Source organism: Excalfactoria chinensis, chromosome 12 (assembly GCF_039878825.1).
Source record: "Excalfactoria chinensis isolate bCotChi1 chromosome 12, bCotChi1.hap2, whole genome shotgun sequence".
Lineage (NCBI taxonomy): Eukaryota > Metazoa > Chordata > Aves > Galliformes > Phasianidae > Excalfactoria > Excalfactoria chinensis.
The window spans coordinates 16,460,646-16,476,834 of NC_092836.1; the positions used below are offsets into that span (position 1 = coordinate 16,460,646).

At 63.8% G+C, this 16,189-nt stretch overlaps 4 protein-coding genes across 4 annotated transcripts; 1 reads left to right on the forward strand and 3 right to left on the reverse strand.

Moving 5' to 3' along the window:
* Positions 1–741: 741 nt before the first annotated feature.
* SEMA3G (semaphorin 3G) lies at positions 742–8,377 on the reverse strand. Its single transcript, XM_072347038.1, has 16 exons — positions 8,273–8,377; positions 6,192–6,352; positions 5,925–5,987; positions 4,592–4,711; positions 4,233–4,329; positions 4,015–4,131; positions 3,769–3,911; positions 3,438–3,552; positions 3,279–3,348; positions 3,024–3,168; positions 2,616–2,847; positions 2,453–2,544; positions 2,276–2,317; positions 1,949–2,162; positions 1,619–1,758; positions 742–1,531 (listed from the first exon to the last, which is right to left on the reverse strand). The coding sequence occupies exons 1-16, from the start codon at positions 8,358–8,360 to the stop codon at positions 1,085–1,087; spliced, it is 2,286 nt and encodes a 761-aa protein (XP_072203139.1). The 5' UTR covers positions 8,361–8,377; the 3' UTR covers positions 742–1,084.
* A 789-nt stretch (positions 8,378–9,166) lies between these two features.
* ACY1 (aminoacylase 1) lies at positions 9,167–13,198 on the reverse strand. Its single transcript, XM_072346968.1, has 15 exons — positions 13,162–13,198; positions 12,644–12,758; positions 12,372–12,436; positions 11,874–11,978; positions 11,710–11,804; positions 11,539–11,615; positions 11,226–11,315; positions 11,005–11,061; positions 10,844–10,917; positions 10,643–10,692; positions 10,306–10,450; positions 10,157–10,225; positions 9,999–10,078; positions 9,696–9,756; positions 9,167–9,625 (listed from the first exon to the last, which is right to left on the reverse strand). Exons 2-15 carry the CDS (start codon positions 12,750–12,752, stop codon positions 9,461–9,463), a joined length of 1,242 nt encoding a protein of 413 aa, XP_072203069.1. The 5' UTR covers positions 12,753–12,758; positions 13,162–13,198; the 3' UTR covers positions 9,167–9,460.
* Positions 13,199–13,270: 72 nt separating this feature from the next.
* On the reverse strand, positions 13,271–14,927 carry ABHD14A (abhydrolase domain containing 14A). The gene is made up of 4 exons (XM_072346971.1): positions 14,606–14,927; positions 14,419–14,534; positions 14,047–14,282; positions 13,271–13,933 (listed from the first exon to the last, which is right to left on the reverse strand). Exons 1-4 carry the CDS (start codon positions 14,791–14,793, stop codon positions 13,751–13,753), a joined length of 723 nt encoding a protein of 240 aa, XP_072203072.1. The 5' UTR covers positions 14,794–14,927; the 3' UTR covers positions 13,271–13,750.
* A 96-nt stretch (positions 14,928–15,023) lies between these two features.
* On the forward strand, positions 15,024–16,145 carry LOC140257588 (putative protein-lysine deacylase ABHD14B). The gene is made up of 3 exons (XM_072346972.1): positions 15,024–15,363; positions 15,435–15,676; positions 15,825–16,145. Exons 1-3 carry the CDS (start codon positions 15,165–15,167, stop codon positions 16,005–16,007), a joined length of 624 nt encoding a protein of 207 aa, XP_072203073.1. The 5' UTR covers positions 15,024–15,164; the 3' UTR covers positions 16,008–16,145.
* The last annotated feature ends 44 nt before the right edge of the window (positions 16,146–16,189 follow it).

The window sequence follows — 16,189 nt, forward strand, 5'->3', positions numbered from 1 at the left end:
CACGTGGGGCAGCACAGCGCTGCCACGGACTTTGCTCCCATCAAAGGCACCGCACTGTGGCCATTGTGCTGCAGGGAGGAGCGATGATCTCACGGCCCAGCCCTGGCTTTGTGCAAGCTATTTCGGGGGTCAGTTATTAGTATTTTCTTTCCCCTTCCTCTGCCTTCAAACAATGCTGGTCCCAGCGGGGCCTCAGTTCACATCATTGTGTGGGGCCACACTGTGCTGGGAGCAGGAAGATCGTTATCAGCCCGGCTGAGAACTCCGCCAGGCCCTCAGCGTGAGGCCAGCAGCGCCTGCATTGTCCCCTGTTCTTTGGGGCACTGCACACTGGGGAGCTCTGTGGATTGTCCTCACCCTAAAGCCCCCTGCTCACTGCTGCCCTGGCACTGTTATGGCCCTGGCTTTGTTGCCTTCCCCTAAGCCTCTCCCGTGTTTACCCAGGGATGGGTCTAACCCATTTGAGGCTGACTGCCACCCTCTGACCCTGCCCAGCCCCAAAACGGTCTGTGCTTTCCCTCAGATAGGGTTGAAGTGGGGCTGAGGATAAGCCCACAAACCCTTTCCAGGAACAGGAGCAGCAGTGCTGGCCCCATGCCTGCCCGAGTACTTCTTTTCCCTTTACATACAAAGACCACTCTGCTTCACAGCACAAAGGCTGGGCTGGGGCCAGGGGCTGCACCATGAGTGTCCCGTCCCACACTGCATGATGCTGAGACTCAGCCTGGGAGGCTTTTTTTCACAGTTCTCAACTTTTCTTTATGAGGGTAGGTGTTGTGTTTCCTGGGCCCTGTGCTGGTGGCATGGAAAGAGCCTGGATCAAACCCCACAGGCAAAGAGGGGACTGGTGCCACACTCGGCCTCTTTATTTGTGGAGAAAACCAGCAAGCTCCCCAGTGTCTCTGCCACCCTAGTGACCATGACCCCATGGCTGGCAGCCCCCAGCAAGAGTGAGGGGTCTGGTGCCATTGCGTCCCCCCTGACACCACCCATTTGGAGGAGGAAAGAAGCTGCCCAGGAGCCAGCCCTGGGGACAGAAGGACCTCGTGCAGCAGCAGCTCTGCCCGAGGACAGGTCCCCTGCCCTAAGTGGCTGCAACTTGCCGGGGCACACGGATCCTCTCACCCTGAGGCTTGGCCACGCGCCCCTTCTTGCCCACATCCATGCCAGCCAGTGCGTGCTTGCCCTTGGCCATCTTGCCCTTGCGGTGGCCACACCACAGGCGCAGGCACTGCTCCTCCACCCGCTGCCGGTCAGCTGAGCTGGCGAGGTGCAGGATGTCCTTGTACCAGGTTTTGGGTGCAGGTGCTGCCAGCCAGGGCTCAGGACAGAGCGGGTGCCTGTCCTCCCGTTGCCGGGGTGTAGCACGGGCAAGCTGCTCACCCCCAAGCACCTCCAGGGCTGTCTTGGCCACTGTCTGGGTAAAGCCATGCTCCAGCGTCTTGCAGTAGTAGACCCCGGCATCACGGCGGTGCAGCTGGCGGAAGAGCAGCCCTTGTTCTGTCTGCAGGACCCGCTCGTCTGTCTTTACCTGTTGGCCATGGCTATGAGGTCAGTTCCTCTTTCCTTCGGCAGGGAGAAGGGAAGGAGCAGAGCAGGGTGGGTGCTGGGATCTCACCTCATCCCTCTGCTCATCTGGGGGTCTCTGCACAAACCACTGCACACTGGCTTGCGGGGAGCGGGGCACACACTCCAGAAAGGTGCTGTTGTGCTCCATGCCATACAGCACCTTCTCTTCAACATGCTCCAAGTCATCCACTGGGGTGGAGACAGAAGTGTGTACATGGTGAAGGCAAAGCCAAGCCACTCTACGCCCCATCACCTCCCCAGGCAACATGGCTTCGGTGCCCACCAGGGACAGACCTCCCCAAAGGCTCTGGCTTCCCTTGGGGCACCATGGGACAGGGCAGTAGGGGTCCGGATGTCTTGAGACACCCCAGCCTCTCACCAGTCAGGTTCTGGTCCAGGCACTGATGCACGGAGCTGGTGTGGCGGACGTAGCGGCGCTTGCCTGAGGGCTGGTAGCGGGTGCAGGTGGTGCCATCCCAGGCACAATACGGGTCCCTGGCCAGGCAGCACTCAGCACAGGCAGTGCCATAGCTCTTGCACTGGTGCAGCTGCACCTGGGCCACTCCCAGGCTGGCACCCACATAAAGCTTTTGCTGGAGGACAGCACAAAATGGCAATGGCGGCAGCTACCTCCCAGTGGTCCTGCTTGACCCCACCTCGTGTAGCCCCTCCTGGTCACCCACCCTGTCCCCGACCCCAGACTCACGCGTTTGACAGAGATCTCCATTTGAGTGATGGGCACTGGCACCTGCAGGGGGAACAGCAGATGCAAGGCTCTATCTAGCCTCACCGTGGGCAGCCATGGGCCTTCACCTCTTGGTGCTCAACAGTGTGGTGCCATCCCTCTATAGCCAAGCTCTCCATCCCCATGAGCATCCCCCACCTTGAAAACCTGCAGCTCCTCCAGGACAACTTCCTCCATCACAGCTGAACTCTGCTTCTGCAGCACCACCACCTTCAGCACCGAGCCTGCATCTGGATGAGGAGAATGGAGACATGACCTCAGGCCATACCAGACGTCCACACGTGCCACCTGCACCACATACCTGTCCCCAAGAAGAGAACATCGTGCTGCCCATCCTCGGTATCCACACGGTCCACCACGAGCTGGCGCAGGCGGTGCTGCAGGTCTGTCTTCACCAGCAGCGGGCGGTGATGCCGTGGGAGCACAGCCCTGTACATGAGGGGGTGAGCACGGGCAAAGTGCAGCACCTCATCAGGCAGCTCCTTGGTGCTGCTGTATGGCCGCCGGGGCTGGTTGGTGGTCTTGCTGGGACACTGCAGGAACAGGAAGGACCCGGCTCGGTGCCAGCACACCCAGCCCCACATCAGAGCCAGTTTGGGTCCCTCCCCATCTTCCACTTTGGGATCATCTCCACCTTTCCCACTCTGGGGATAGAGACCCCATTGGGATTGGTCCCATCATTCCCCATGGGGATGTGGGAACTGCTCACCACGCCTGGTCGCGGGTAGGGCACACGGCCCTCGTAGGCTCCCCACTGATGGAGGGGGCTGTCCTGGTGGGCAAAGGGCCCATTGAAGACCTCACGGATGTCAGCCATGCGGTAGACACAGACAGCAGAGCCCTGAAAGACATGACTGGAAGGAGACAGTGACAGGCGCATCGGTGGAGGGCACAGTTGCTCTGAGATATCTGTACAGCCCGGACTGTGGCTGATGTCCCTTTGGGATGGGGCTGAGCCACCCACCTGACAGTGCTGAAGAGTGCATAGATCTCTGGGTTCTTCCCATCCTTGGTCCTCAGCAAAAAGACATCCTCTGTGGAGGAGCAACCCGAGCTGTGGGGTTGAGTGGTGACCCCACAGCCACAGAGCCGGTGAGGTCCCCAGTCAGCCCGCCTCCCTTACCCAGCTCATCAAAGTGGGTATCGATGCCACCAGGACCCGGGACGGAGCACACCAGGCGGGCTTTATTGAAGGTGCTCCACTTGTTGACCAGCACCCTCTGGCCTCCAGCATCATTCTGGAAGGATGGAGAGCATCAGGACCATTGCCGTGACTGAGCACTCTGCACCCCTGGAGGCGTGGGAGCCTTCACCACCTCCAAATTCATCAGGAATTCATCACTGATACAGGAAACCACCCCAGGCTTTGGGTCCCCCAAACCAGGCACTGAGTAGGCACAAGGGGAACATCTCTATGCCCTTCCATGTCCAGCACGGTGCCTCCAGCATCTCACCACGCAGACCCGTGCCACCCGGCTGACGATGGTGTGCTCCCTGCTATCTGCCTCCACCACCTTCTCCGTGAAGAAGAAATAGGCTTTGTCATCATCTCGGTCATCATTGTCTGGGATCATGTAAGCAGCCACGAATTTGGGGTCTACAAAAGAGCCAAGAAAGAGAGCAGCTGCCATCTCTGCAGCCCACATAATGGCTAGAAATGGGTGAGGAAGACCCACGTGAAGGTATGGGATGGATGATACCATTAAGCAGCCTCTGGTCCACCTCGGTGCGCAGAGCAGCGCGGGTCCCGGTGCTGCGGAAGATGCCGGGGTCACGGCCAAGGAAATCCGCAGTGAGGCCAGCATAGAGCTCCCCACCTGGCAGAGATGTCCTGAGTGCCACGGCCACCCTGAGCCATGGGGACCAATCCCAGTCCCAGTGCCCAGCCCCCCAGGAGACCCCAAGGGCAACACCTCACCGATGATGGTGCTGGCAAATGCACGGTCAGGCTCATGCGGGCACCTCCCACGACCACTTTCCATGCTACCAGGGTCCAAGCTGAAGGCATGCTGGGTCTGGGGGAAGGTGGGAACATAATGGGGGCATGCTGGAGGCCTGCCTAAGGTTCACATCAGACTTGCAGGCTCCCTGGCCTGCCTATGAGATCTGAAGCCCACACTTTTTGGGGCAACCCATCTGCAGGGGCTGGGTTTGCCAGTGGGTGGCAGATCCCTGGTCCCTGGCCAAGGTAAACACTGGGTCCAGAGTCCCCGTGCAGCTTCACACTGCAGGAAGGAGGAGGATGGGGATGGGATGCTGCCATGAGCATGTTCCTACCTCGCCACGGTGCCCCACGTAGATGAAGGTGCAGACAGGGTGGCAGGCACCCGTCCCACAGGCCAGCAGATGCGTTCGGTTGTAGGGCTGCAGCAGGCGGATGTAGTTGGCACAGTCGGTCTGGGGACAGGCAGGAAAGGGGGAGGCTGGTGGAGACCACATGACAGGGCTGGGGCTGCTCCAGGTGGGCTCTACCAGCTAAGAACCCCAGTGCGATGAAAAAGGAATGGGCTTTTGGCTGCTCCTTCCCCCGTTTTGTCCCTGCTGGCGCTGAGTGACGGGGAGGAAACAAAGGGAGGAAATGTGGGAGACGGAAACCCATGGCAGCTTTTGGCTGCCTCCGGTCACAGAGTGCCCATAACGGCCCCTTGGCTACCTCCAGGCCCTGCCAGTGGGGATAGTCCCATTCCCTGGGGACCAATAGGAATGATGTCTCTGGGGACATCATCCTCCTCCCCAGCAATGGAGAAATCATCCCCTGCACCACAGCCATAGCCCTTGTGCCCTCCAGCTGGGTGCACACCCCATCCTCTCCCAAACCTGCCCGTGTTATGGGACAGGCTATGGGGCTGACTGACACGCAGGGAAGGATTGCTCCATTCCCACCGTTCTCAGGCACAGTCTCCTTGTGCTCAGCCTCTCTCAGCACTGCCCACCCTGCTCCATCATCATGAGGCCCCGTGTCTGCTGGGAGCCTGCTGCTGAGCTGCCCCCAGACTCCCTGCTGTTTATTTTCCCTTTGCAAAGAGCCTCCAAAATATCGAGTTAAAAAAAAATATATGGAGGAATAAAGAAAGAGGGAAAACCAAGGCTGTCCCAGCTTGGATCTGTCAGAGCTTGGAAAATAAACACACCGAGCAGGACAGGCACTGCTGGGAGGGGTTTGTGTCCAGTAGGGGAGCACGGTGGCTGTGGCCACCCCCCCACCATCCTCCAGTTTCAGGTCAGGGCAGGGAGGATGCGAAGTAATTGCAGAGAGGGGAATGGGGTCACTAAGCCAAATAGGGCTGCACATTTCCCACACAGGGGGGTAGTGGGGATGGCCAGTTCACCCCGCAGCACAGCAGCTCGCACCCCTCCATCACCACCCTGCTGAGACCACGCGCAGCTCCATGCATGGATGCTCTGCCATGGATTTTGGCTCTCTGAGCTCAGGTTCCCCACCCCATCTGCTCCCGCACTCTTGGTGCATCCGCATTCAAGCTGTCCTGGTCCCACAGATGGGATCTGCAGAGCCCGGTGATCTGTTGCCAGCCCCCTGCCTCAGTCTCCCCCATGCCTGCAGCAGTCCCATGGTCCCACATCCTAATTGTAGCCAGCTGCAGAAACTCACTGCTGGGTCCTTCCCCTTCTGAAAACACTCCTCCGTCTGTCCAGGCAGTGGCGGCCAGTAGATCTGGAACACAAAGGTCCTTTGGGAGCAGGTGGAGAGGACAGTGGGCACAAACCCTTTGTGACCCCCATCCCTGGGCTGCTGGGACTAACTCAGGAACCACCACCCCCCATCAGCTAATTGCTTTGGGATGCCTTTCAGAGTCCTTGCTGTGGGGTGGCTTCACCTGGCACACGGTGGCCACGGCGCCTGCAGGACCTGGCTCACCTCCTTGGTGTCGGTGCTGGCCCTGTCCAGACGCAGGGAGTAGAGCACATCCTTGCCCCCGATGAAGAGCCGGTCACGGTACTCATCCACGTAGAGGGAGCGGAAGCCCAGGAAGCCCCGATGGCCAAAGAAAAGGACGGAGCGGTTCGTACCCAGGAGCTCTGTGAGGTGGGGAGAGCAGCATCAGCAGGAGCCATGCTGGCCACAGAACCCCATGGGATGCTGCACGAGCAGGGGAATGAGGGGGTGCTGGAACCAAGGGGCATTGCGGCATGGAAAAATGGAGAGGGTCGATGTGACGTAGCACTGAGATGTCCCAGGGTGTGAGGCACGCTGAGGAGGAGTGGTCACAGTGTGGGCATCAAGGGATGCTGAGCTGATGAGGAAGTGACTTTGGGGTCACTGAGGAGAGCAGTGGGGGCTCGGCAAGGTGGAGCACTGGGTACTGAACGCCTTGGCTCCATGGCACCCACAGCCTGGGGGACAGAGGGCAGGAAGGGGGAGTTCAGCTTCACCGAGCCTCAAAACTGCAGCCCTGACCCCAGGCCTGGCCCCTGAGCGGAGGAGGAGGAGGACAAAGGACCATTGATGGGCACAGCCATCCCCAGACGCACCCAGGGGGCTGCCAGCTGCTGTGTCCCCATTCCCAGCCAGGCTGTCCCCAGCATGGCCCAGGGTCTGAACCCAGGAAGGGGACTGGGAGGCAGTGGAGCCAGCAGCCCCACACACACAGCCCTGAGACCCCCTGCCCCACTCCCTAGGGAACCCCACCCCCAGCCACCCCCCCAGCCCCCTTGACCCCTCCTGCTCCCCTGGGCCAAACCCCTGAGCACACCGTCGTCTCCTGTTCTTGCCCAGCAATAATATTTTCCCAGCTCAGAATAACATTGGCAAAGTCGACAGGCTGCTTATATTGTTTCAAGCATGGATTTCCCTTCTCCCCAGCCCCGGTCGATTCCTCCCACGCCTCATATTACACTGGCGCCGCATGCCGTCTCCCCAGGGACCGTCACCCACCCCGGGGGTCCCCATAGGGGAGGGAGACCACCGAGGGGACAGCAGGAGCTGGGGGCACAGTGCCCTGGGATGCCCAGCAGGGATGGTCCCACTGCTGGGAGCCGGAGCGGATGGCAAAGGGTGGGTTGGGGCGGCGGGGTGAGCTGGGGACATGGCTGCTCCAGCAGTGCCACCGCAGGAGGTGATGGTCCCTCTGCCCCTCAAAAGCAGCTCCCGAGAGCGCAGCCAAGCACATACTAAGAGAGAGCAGGCTTTGGCTTTGCCCGGTTTTCATTTTCGAGGCTCCTAATGGTTTTAATTGAAATGTTCGTTCGTTTCGTGGGAAATTTCAGCTTCTGTTTCCAATTTGGAAGAGGAACAGAGTAATCAGCTTCAGAAGGAAGAGAAATAAAAAAGAAAAGAACTCTTCAAAAGGTTCCATGTGCCCTGGGGTGCTGGGCACCCGCCCGCCACCGCAAGCCCTCGTGGGACCAACGTGATGCCAGAGCCCATCAGGCAGCAAAGCGGCACCCAAACCCCACAGCCGGCTCTGCCAGGGACCCCAAAAACTCCCCCACGCAGCCTGAAGCTGTGAGATCCCACCGTGGGCACCTGTCACCCCCTGGCCAAACAGCCCCGCTGTGCCTCAGTTTCCCCCTCCCAACAATTGCCTTGCGCTGTTGGGATCGTTTTATTTGTTAGAGCTCTTCGTGGCTTTTATGCAACACGGGGCGGGTTCGGGCGCTCCGGAGCCCCGCTCGGCTGTCAGGTTGGGCTGAAATCGGTGCCTGCGTTCCGCTGGGGACCCAGGAACGCGGGACGAGATTTAATTAAACCCGAAAGCAACGTCCGTCGAGGCAACCCCCGCGGATGGGCACAGCCGTGGGATGCCCTCAGTCCCCATTCGGCAACTGGGAACGAGGGCTGCTCCCCTCCAGCCCCACTCTTCCCCACCCGCTTCTTCCTCCCCTCCGTTCCGCAGCCCATCCACGACCCCCTACCACCGGAGCCGCACTGCGGTGCGATCCCCACCCCATCATCCCCACCCCCACAATCCCGACCCTTTTTCCCCCGGCCCGGCTCACCGCGGTAGGGCAGGCGGAGCCGGGGCGGGCTGCTCCCCGCGGCCAGCAGCGCTCCCCACAGCCAACTCAGCGCTGCCGCCGCCCGCATCCTCCTCCCGGGGCCGCCGCTCCCCCGGGCAGATGCTTTTATGGGGCCGCGCTCCGCCCCGGCCCGCCCCGGTCCCGGCCCGGCCCCCGCCCCAGGAGCCCCAAGGGCTGCGTCCCACGGGAGGGGTGCGCAGGGGGTCCCCAGTCTGCGATCCACACAAAGTTATAGGGAGCGAACCCAGGGTCCCCCCCAGCCAAGAGGTTGGGAGTAGGGAGGATCCCCCAAGGGTGGTGTTCTGCAGGAGCAGAACTCTGCTGCTTTCCCAGAGCCCACAGCCCCACAAGCAGGGGACGCGGTGGGGATATGCGGAGCAGGACCACGGGCTGCTGTGCCGCGGTGACCGTGGGGACAGAGCAGCCGCCGACTTGGGGCAGGAGATGCGCCGGTGCCCAACTCGGCGGTGCGTGGGAACCCCGTACCATACGCTGAGCTCTGCCGGTCCCAACCTGCACCAGTGCGTCCCGGTGGGGCTCGGCCAGCCCCGGGCACAGCGCCCCGAGGGTGGGCACAGCGTCTGGACCGGATGCGGCACCCTCGGGCGCCGGGCGCAGCACGGCTGGGGGTGGGAGCAGGGAGCGGGGCCAAACCCTCGGGCGCCTCTGGCAGGTGAGCGCAGGCTCCTGCCGGGGCTCGCACATCTCTGCCGGCAGAGCCACCCTGGGAAGATCCCATAGGAAGGAGCGGGATTAATCTCAGCGCCTGCCCACAGCGCCCCAGGCTGCGCAGGATCCCACCCGGGCAGCGCTCTGCTGGTGGAGCCCCTTCTCTGCCCCCAGCGAAACGAGAACACCCTGAGGGCCATGGCTACCCACGGCGCTGCCGGTGAGAGGGCAGACAGAGCTGCTCCTGGCCTTGCTGACCAGGAAGGTTTATTGAGTGAATGTGCACAGTGAGGATTGGGGGGGCACCAGCTGGGAGGCACGGCCACAGCACCCCTGGGAGTGGTCAGGGATGGCTGCAGGAGCACAGGGCACACCAGGCTCCACTGGCACACGGTCCCCAGGGTGGGACAGCCGGGACACGTGTCACCATCAGGCCAGCCCACCACACAGGGGGCACGTAGAGATGTGGCACGATGCCCCCTGTCCCTTCCCAAAGGCTCAGCCCTCGGCAGGCAGTGGGGGCACAGAGGCCAGGGCGGGCAGGAGATGGGCATAGATGTCAATGCCCCGCAGGAAGACATCCTCGTTGAGGAACTCGTTGTGGTCGTGGAGCAGCACCGGGGTGCGGTTCATGGGTGAGAAGCCGAGGGCTGGGTACCCTGCCTGGGGACAGAGGAGCACAGTGAGCGTGGGGTGGGCAGCGGGTCCATGGGGGGGCTGGGGCAGCACTCACCGCCCGGATGTAGCGGCTGTCAGTGGCAGCTGGGAAGATCTCCAGCTTGAGAGGCAGCTTCCTGTAGGGCAGGCCATGGGATCAGAGCGGCACAGGGATGGCCGTGGTGCCTGCCACCCAGACCCAGCCAAGGGCCCTAAGCCGTGTACCCTACAGGATGCTCAATCCTATTCTTTCTGACACAGCGGAGTTCAGTGAGGTGCTGGCATGGCACAGGGCACCTCTCCCATGCTGCCATGTCCCCAAGGTACGCGAGGACCGGGGGGCGCAGCCTGGATGCCACCATCCCATGGCATTACTCACATGTCCCTGCAGACCCCACTGAAGGCTTTCCACCACGGGTCAGAGTCCTCCGTGGAGGTGATATGCTGGTCCATGCATTTCTGAGATGGAGGCAGCAGGTGGGCACACTGCAGGGGAGGGGCAGCGCAGCGTGCCGAGCTCCCCCCTCAGCCCCTCACCTGGTGAAACTCATAGGTGACCCCGTCCCCCGCCGCCCGGCACCACGCAGCCACCTGCTCCTCGAAGGCCTGAGATAGGCAGCACAAGAGGGTGTGAGCAGGGGCACCCCCAGCCCGCTCCCCCTGCACGGGGCCAGCACTGTGCCCACCTTCAGGTCCACGGTGGGTGGGATGCGGATGTCAAAGCCGACGGCCATCTCAGAGGGCACCACATTGAAGGAGACTCCCCCCTCCAGCATGGTCATGTTGAGCGAGGTGACATCCCCCAGGGTCAGGTTCGTGTTGGACTTAAGCCTTAGGGGATGCAGGGGACAGTCACCCTCCGTCCCTAGAGGAGGGGCCACCCACTCCCATGCAGGTAAACTGAGGCATAGGGACGCAGTGTTGGATCAGAGCCTTGCTTGGGACCCCCTGGATGCCAAGGGAGGACAGGGCCCCTCCAAAGCCCACAGCGAGGCCAACGCAGCCCCTCCAGCCACGTCCTACCTCTGCTTCTCGCTCTCCCTGAAGGCCAGGAAGGAGGTGATCACTTTGTGCTGGGGAGGCAAACATATGATGTAGGCATCCCAGAACCATCTAGACAAGGTGCACCATACCCCACGCAGCCCCCCACCGGCAGCTCCCAACCACAATCCCAGCTCCCACCCCAGGCCCCCACAGGGCACACCACTGTCCCCACTCCCTTACCAACTTCTCAGCCGCAGTGTTTGTGATGAAGCGGGACCCATGCCCAGGGCTGCCCACGCACTTCACCTTGATCCCTGAGGGAGAGGCGCTGAGCTGGGTGCACCCAGCAGCCCAGTGCCCAGCAGAGCAAGGGACAGGATGGCTGGCACGCCATTACTCACACCAAGGGCTCTTCTCGCCGTAGAAGACGCTGTAGGTGTCAGACGGGCTGGCCAAGCCTGTGGTGGGCACAGCAAAGGGGTCAAGCACTGTGGGGTCAGGGGCTGGGACACCCAGGAGGACCCCAGGAGCCGTGCTGAGTGCCCCTGCCTTAAGGCCAATGCCAACGTGCATGATGCCGTGAGGTCCCTGTGGGTCCCTGCACGGCCGTGCCACCACTCACCCTCGTCCAAGGCAAAGCCCACATTGAGTGCTTTGAACTCTGGGCGCTGCAAGAACATCACCATGCCTTTGTGTCCTCCCACCTCCTCATCTGTGGGGGGAAAACTGCCATGGGGTGAAGGCATCCGCCAGACCAGCACTGTGCTTCCACGCCTGCCTGGTGCCATTGGCCATCCCCAGAACTGCGCAGCCCTTCATCCTAGAGCTAGTGGAACCCAAAACCTGCACAGGTTGGCAGGGTTGTCCCACGTCCGGGATGCGGGGGAGCCACACAGCATCACCCAGCCCACCCTGTTCCACAGGAGGGCACTCACCAGGCACAAAGCTCAGGTGGATGGTGCGGGCAAAGCTCTTCCCCTCTGCCTTCAGCCTTCGGATGGCCTCAAGGTACCTGCAGGCGATGTGGGGAGGTGGTATGAGGATGCTGGGTGCAGGGAGTGGGGCTGACAGCCCTGAGCCACGCCATGCACCGAGCCCCCACTCACTGGATGGAGACGCACTTCATGTCCTGGGCACCCCGGGCATAGATGTTGCCCTGGGAATCCTTAACAGCCTCGAAGGGCGGGTAGGTCCAGTGCTCCTGTGTGAACATCGGCCATGACCCCATGCCACGAAGCTACTCCTGTGCCCAGCCCCTCCAGCCCCGTACCTCAAAAACCGGCACAACATCGGTGTGGGAGTTGAGCAGGATGGAACGCAGGCGGGGATTTGTGCCCGGCCAGGTGAGGACCAGCACCACGCGGCCCGGGCTCACCTGTGAGCAAAGGCTGCGTGTCACTGGGGTGGGACGGGGGGACACAGGGGTTGGGACAGGTTCATTCCCCCACTGCGGCCACCAGGCAGACACAAGCAATTCAGAGGAAGTAAAATGGAGACCCTAAACCCAGGGTGTCCCCTGTGCCAGCCACTGTCCCTTCCTGGCCAGGCGCAGGGGACATCTGCAGCCAGCGTCACCCTGCCTGGTCCATGGCTAATCATAGCACAGCCAGCCACAAAGGTCAGAGGGACAGCTTATGGCAGCACCTGGCTCAGCAGAGCATTAGGGCAGCAGCAGGCACCTCCTGCCACCCGTGGGGTGATGGGGACAGGACCTGAGCCGAGCCGTGCTGCGATGGGCTGGGACCAGCCCTGGGGCTGCCCCGCTCACCTCCACTTTCTGGCACAACAAGCCCACGTCGGTGCCAACACGCTCCAAAAACTGGACAGCTGCATCTAAGGGTGAGAAGAGATGGGACGAAGGGGTGAATTTATGGCTAAGCACGGTGGGGATAAGGAAGGCACAACAGACCGCAACAGCCCTGGCCTCGAAGATCAGGCACGTGGGTCCAAAGAGCGATCCAAAGAGCAGCGCAGGGGAAGGAGCCGCGCTGCCAGCAGCGAGCCCTGGCTGCCCCCCCGCCGCATCCCTGCCCTCCTCACCATAGTCGGGCTTGGGGTGCATGGTGTCGATCCTCAGATACTCGCGGAACAGTGTCACCGAAGGGTTCTCCGAGGACCCCGCGCTCTTCCCTTGCTTGCCGGGTGCCATTCCAGACTGCAGAGCCGCGGGGGAAGAGACGGTTAACCCCTGCCCCGCCCCCCCCACCCCCCCAGCCCCTCCGAAGAAGGACGGGGCAAAGTTCGGCCCTTAGGAAGGAACGGGGCTGAGATGGGGGTGGAGGGGCCACGGGGTGAGGCGGGGGGCTGCGGGAGGTTGGCGGGGGTTGCGCGCACACGGGGCGCTCAGCGGGGTGCAGGAAGCGAAGGAAACACCGCAGGTTTGCGGGGCGGAGAGCACGAGGAGCGCACGCTCCCACGGCTGGGGTGCGGGGAACCGGGAGACCGAGGGTGCGCGGCCCCGTAAGCGGGTGCGGGCAGAGGGTGGTGGGTTCGGGGCAGCCCCCCCCGCCCGACGCCGCCCGTTCCCGGCCCCGAACCCCCGCTGTCCCCGGCCCTACCTCCGCGCCGCCGTCGCCGCCGGCCCGCTCCCGCTCCGCCCCCCCGGCCCCGCTCCGCTCCGCCCCGCTCCATCCCGCTCCTCCCCGAAGCGCTTGGGGACACGGCAGAGAGAGGAGCACGATGTGTTTATTGGCCTCGGGACAGGCGGCTCGCACCTCCTGCCTTCCAGTTCGCGGCCCCCCCTCCACCACCGCCCCGGCAGCACCGCGGGTTGACCTGCCAGAACGTCCTTCATAAATTCAAAGGAGCAACCAAAGGGTGGTGGGCATAGAACAGCCCCCTCCCCAAGGCAGTGGGTGCAGCCCCAAGCTGCTGGAACTCAGGCAGCATTTGGATATCGCTCTCAGTGTCTGCGTGGTTCAGTGAGGAGCTGGACTGGGTGGTCCCCAAGTGATTCCAACTTGGGATATGCCATCATTCTATGAGCGTGTAACCTCCGATCCCAGCCATAGGAGGGAGAGGCGATGCTGCAGGAGGGCACTGCTGGAGAATCACCCCCAGCCTCGACGTCACCTCTCCACCTCCCAGTGTGGCACAGGGACAAAGGCACGGCCCCGCTGCCCTCTGTTCAGCGCAGCAGCACCCAGCTCACTGCAGCTGGCCCAGGAAGCCCAGCAGGGCCCGGTGGAAGTCCTCTGGCTTGTCCATATAGCAGGCATGGCCGGCGCCGGGCAGCACGACCACGCGGTGCTTGGGGAGGTGCCGGAGGCTCTGCAAGGCCTGCTGGCCCAGGCCGGTATCACGGTCACCGTACAGGATCAGAGTGGGAGTCTGAAAAAGAGAAAGGATACTGGGGAGGTGGGATGTGAACCCCAGCCCAGACACCACCCCTGTAAGGAGGGCAGAGCAGAGTGCACGGCTCCTGGCACCCTGCAGGCCCCCACCTGGACCTGTCGGTACTGCACGGCGCTGTATTCCCGCGTGCCCACGGGCGCAATGGGCACGAAGCCGGCCAGCTGCTCACTGTGTGCCAGGAGGAAGGGCAGGGCAAAGCGGCCGCTCATGGACGGGCTGACCAGGACGGGGCTCTGCAGGCCCAGCTGCTGCACCACGTGCTGCAGGAAGGATGCCCGACCCCGCTGCGTGGCCACCGTCCGTGCGGGGGGAGAGTCCCCATAGCCTGGGGGGGGGACACAGAGGATGCGGGGCTGGGGTGCAGCATAAGGGCCCCTTTGGGGAGCCCTTTGGGGAGCCCTTTGGGGAGCTCTTTGGGGCGGGCCCGAGGCTTGCACCGCCCATAGCACTCTCGGTCCTACCAGGCAGGTCGATGGCGACAGCGCGGTGTCCTTCGGCGGCCAGCAGTGCCAGCGTGCCCAGGGCCTGCCACGTGCCGGAGGTGAAGGCCTGGCCGTGCAGCAGCAGCACGTCGGGCCTGCGGGGGGGACACGAGGGCTCAGCACGGCGACAGCACGGCGGGACGCGGGGAGCCGCGGGCAGACCCACCTGCTGGCTGCGGGCACGGCGGCCTCCCTGTAGGCCACGGCGGGGTCACCCGGCGTCACCCCCGCCCGCACCGTGGCGTTGGCCGGGCGTCGGGCCGGGCCATGGCGGCGGGCGGCGGGCAGCAGCAGCAGCAGGCCGCAGGCCAGCACGGCGCACAGCGCCAGCAGCGCTTGGCGGCCGCGGGACATGGCTGCGGGGCTGTGCGAGCAGCAGGACGCCGCCCCGCGGAGCGCCCGCACCGACCCGCAGCCCGACCCCGTTCGGCCCCGCTCGGTCCGGCGGGGCTCGGGAAGGCTCGGCAGGGCTCGGGTAGTACTCGGCTGCGCTCGGCTCGGCAGAACTCGTAAAGCGCCCGGAAGGGCTCGGTAGGACTCGGGCAGGGCTCGGCACAGCTCGGCAGGACTCGGCTCGGCTCGGGCCGGGCTCGGCAAGGCTCGGTCCCACCCGCCCGCTCTCGGCCGTGCCCGCCAGGCGGCGCCGCCGCTCCCTCCGCCCCCCGCGGCCTTCGGACCCGGGCGGCGCCCCGCGGGCTGGGCCGGGCTCGGAGCGGTACCGAGCCATGGCGCAGCTCAGCGAGGGCACCGTGGCGGTGGAGGGGCAGAGCCTCTTCTACAGGGAGGCCCGCCCGCAGCAGGCCCCGCGGCTGAACGTGCTGCTGCTGCACGGCATCCGCTTCTCCTCGGACACATGGCTGCAGCTGCGCACGCTGGCCGTGCTGGCCGATGCCGGACACCGGGCCGTGGCCGTCGACCTGCCGGGTAAGGCGCGGCCGAGGGCACGAGGTGACGGCGCGGCGGCGGCCGTGTGACGCTGAGCCCCTCGCTCCCAGGGCTGGGCCGCTCCAAGGACGCCGCAGCTCCCGCTCCGGTGGGGCAGCCGGCACCGGGAGCCTTCCTGAAGGCGGTGGTGGAGGCGCTGGGCCTGGCCCCGGCCGTGCTGGTCAGCCCGTCGCTCAGCGGCATGTACTCGCTGCCCTTCCTCTTCCAGCACGGGCAGCTGCTGAAGGCGTACGTGCCCGTGGCGCCCATCTGCACCGAGAAGTTTGAGGCGGAGCAGTACGCCCGCGTCGAGGTAAGGGGGTGCGGGTGGGGGCAAGCCCCCTTCTTGTCCCCATCTCTCCTTTGGGGAGCAGGGAGGAGAGGAGTCCTGCCGGAGGTAGAACGCCGTGCTGGGAGTGAAGGACGGCGAGCGCGGCCACAGCCTGTGTTCCTCCCTGCAGACACCCACCCTGATCGTCTATGGGGACCAGGATGTCGAGCTGGGCCAGCTCAGCCTCAGCAACCTGCGGCACTTGGCCCGCCAGCAGGTGCTGGTGCTGCAGGGTGCTGGGCACGCCTGCTACCTGGACAAGCCCGAGGAGTGGCACCGCGGGCTGCTGGCCTTCCTGCAGCAGTTGAAGTGAGTGGAATGTGGCTGGTCCTCCTCGGCACCGTCACTTCACCGGGACCAAATAAAACCCTGCGATGTGCTGCCGCCCTCCTGCTTTGTTCCCTCCTCACCGTGGCACGTGCAGCGGGTGACAGCCACCCTCCTCCTGGCCTCATCCCCATCCTCTCCTCTCCTGCTTTGTTCCCTCCTCGCTGC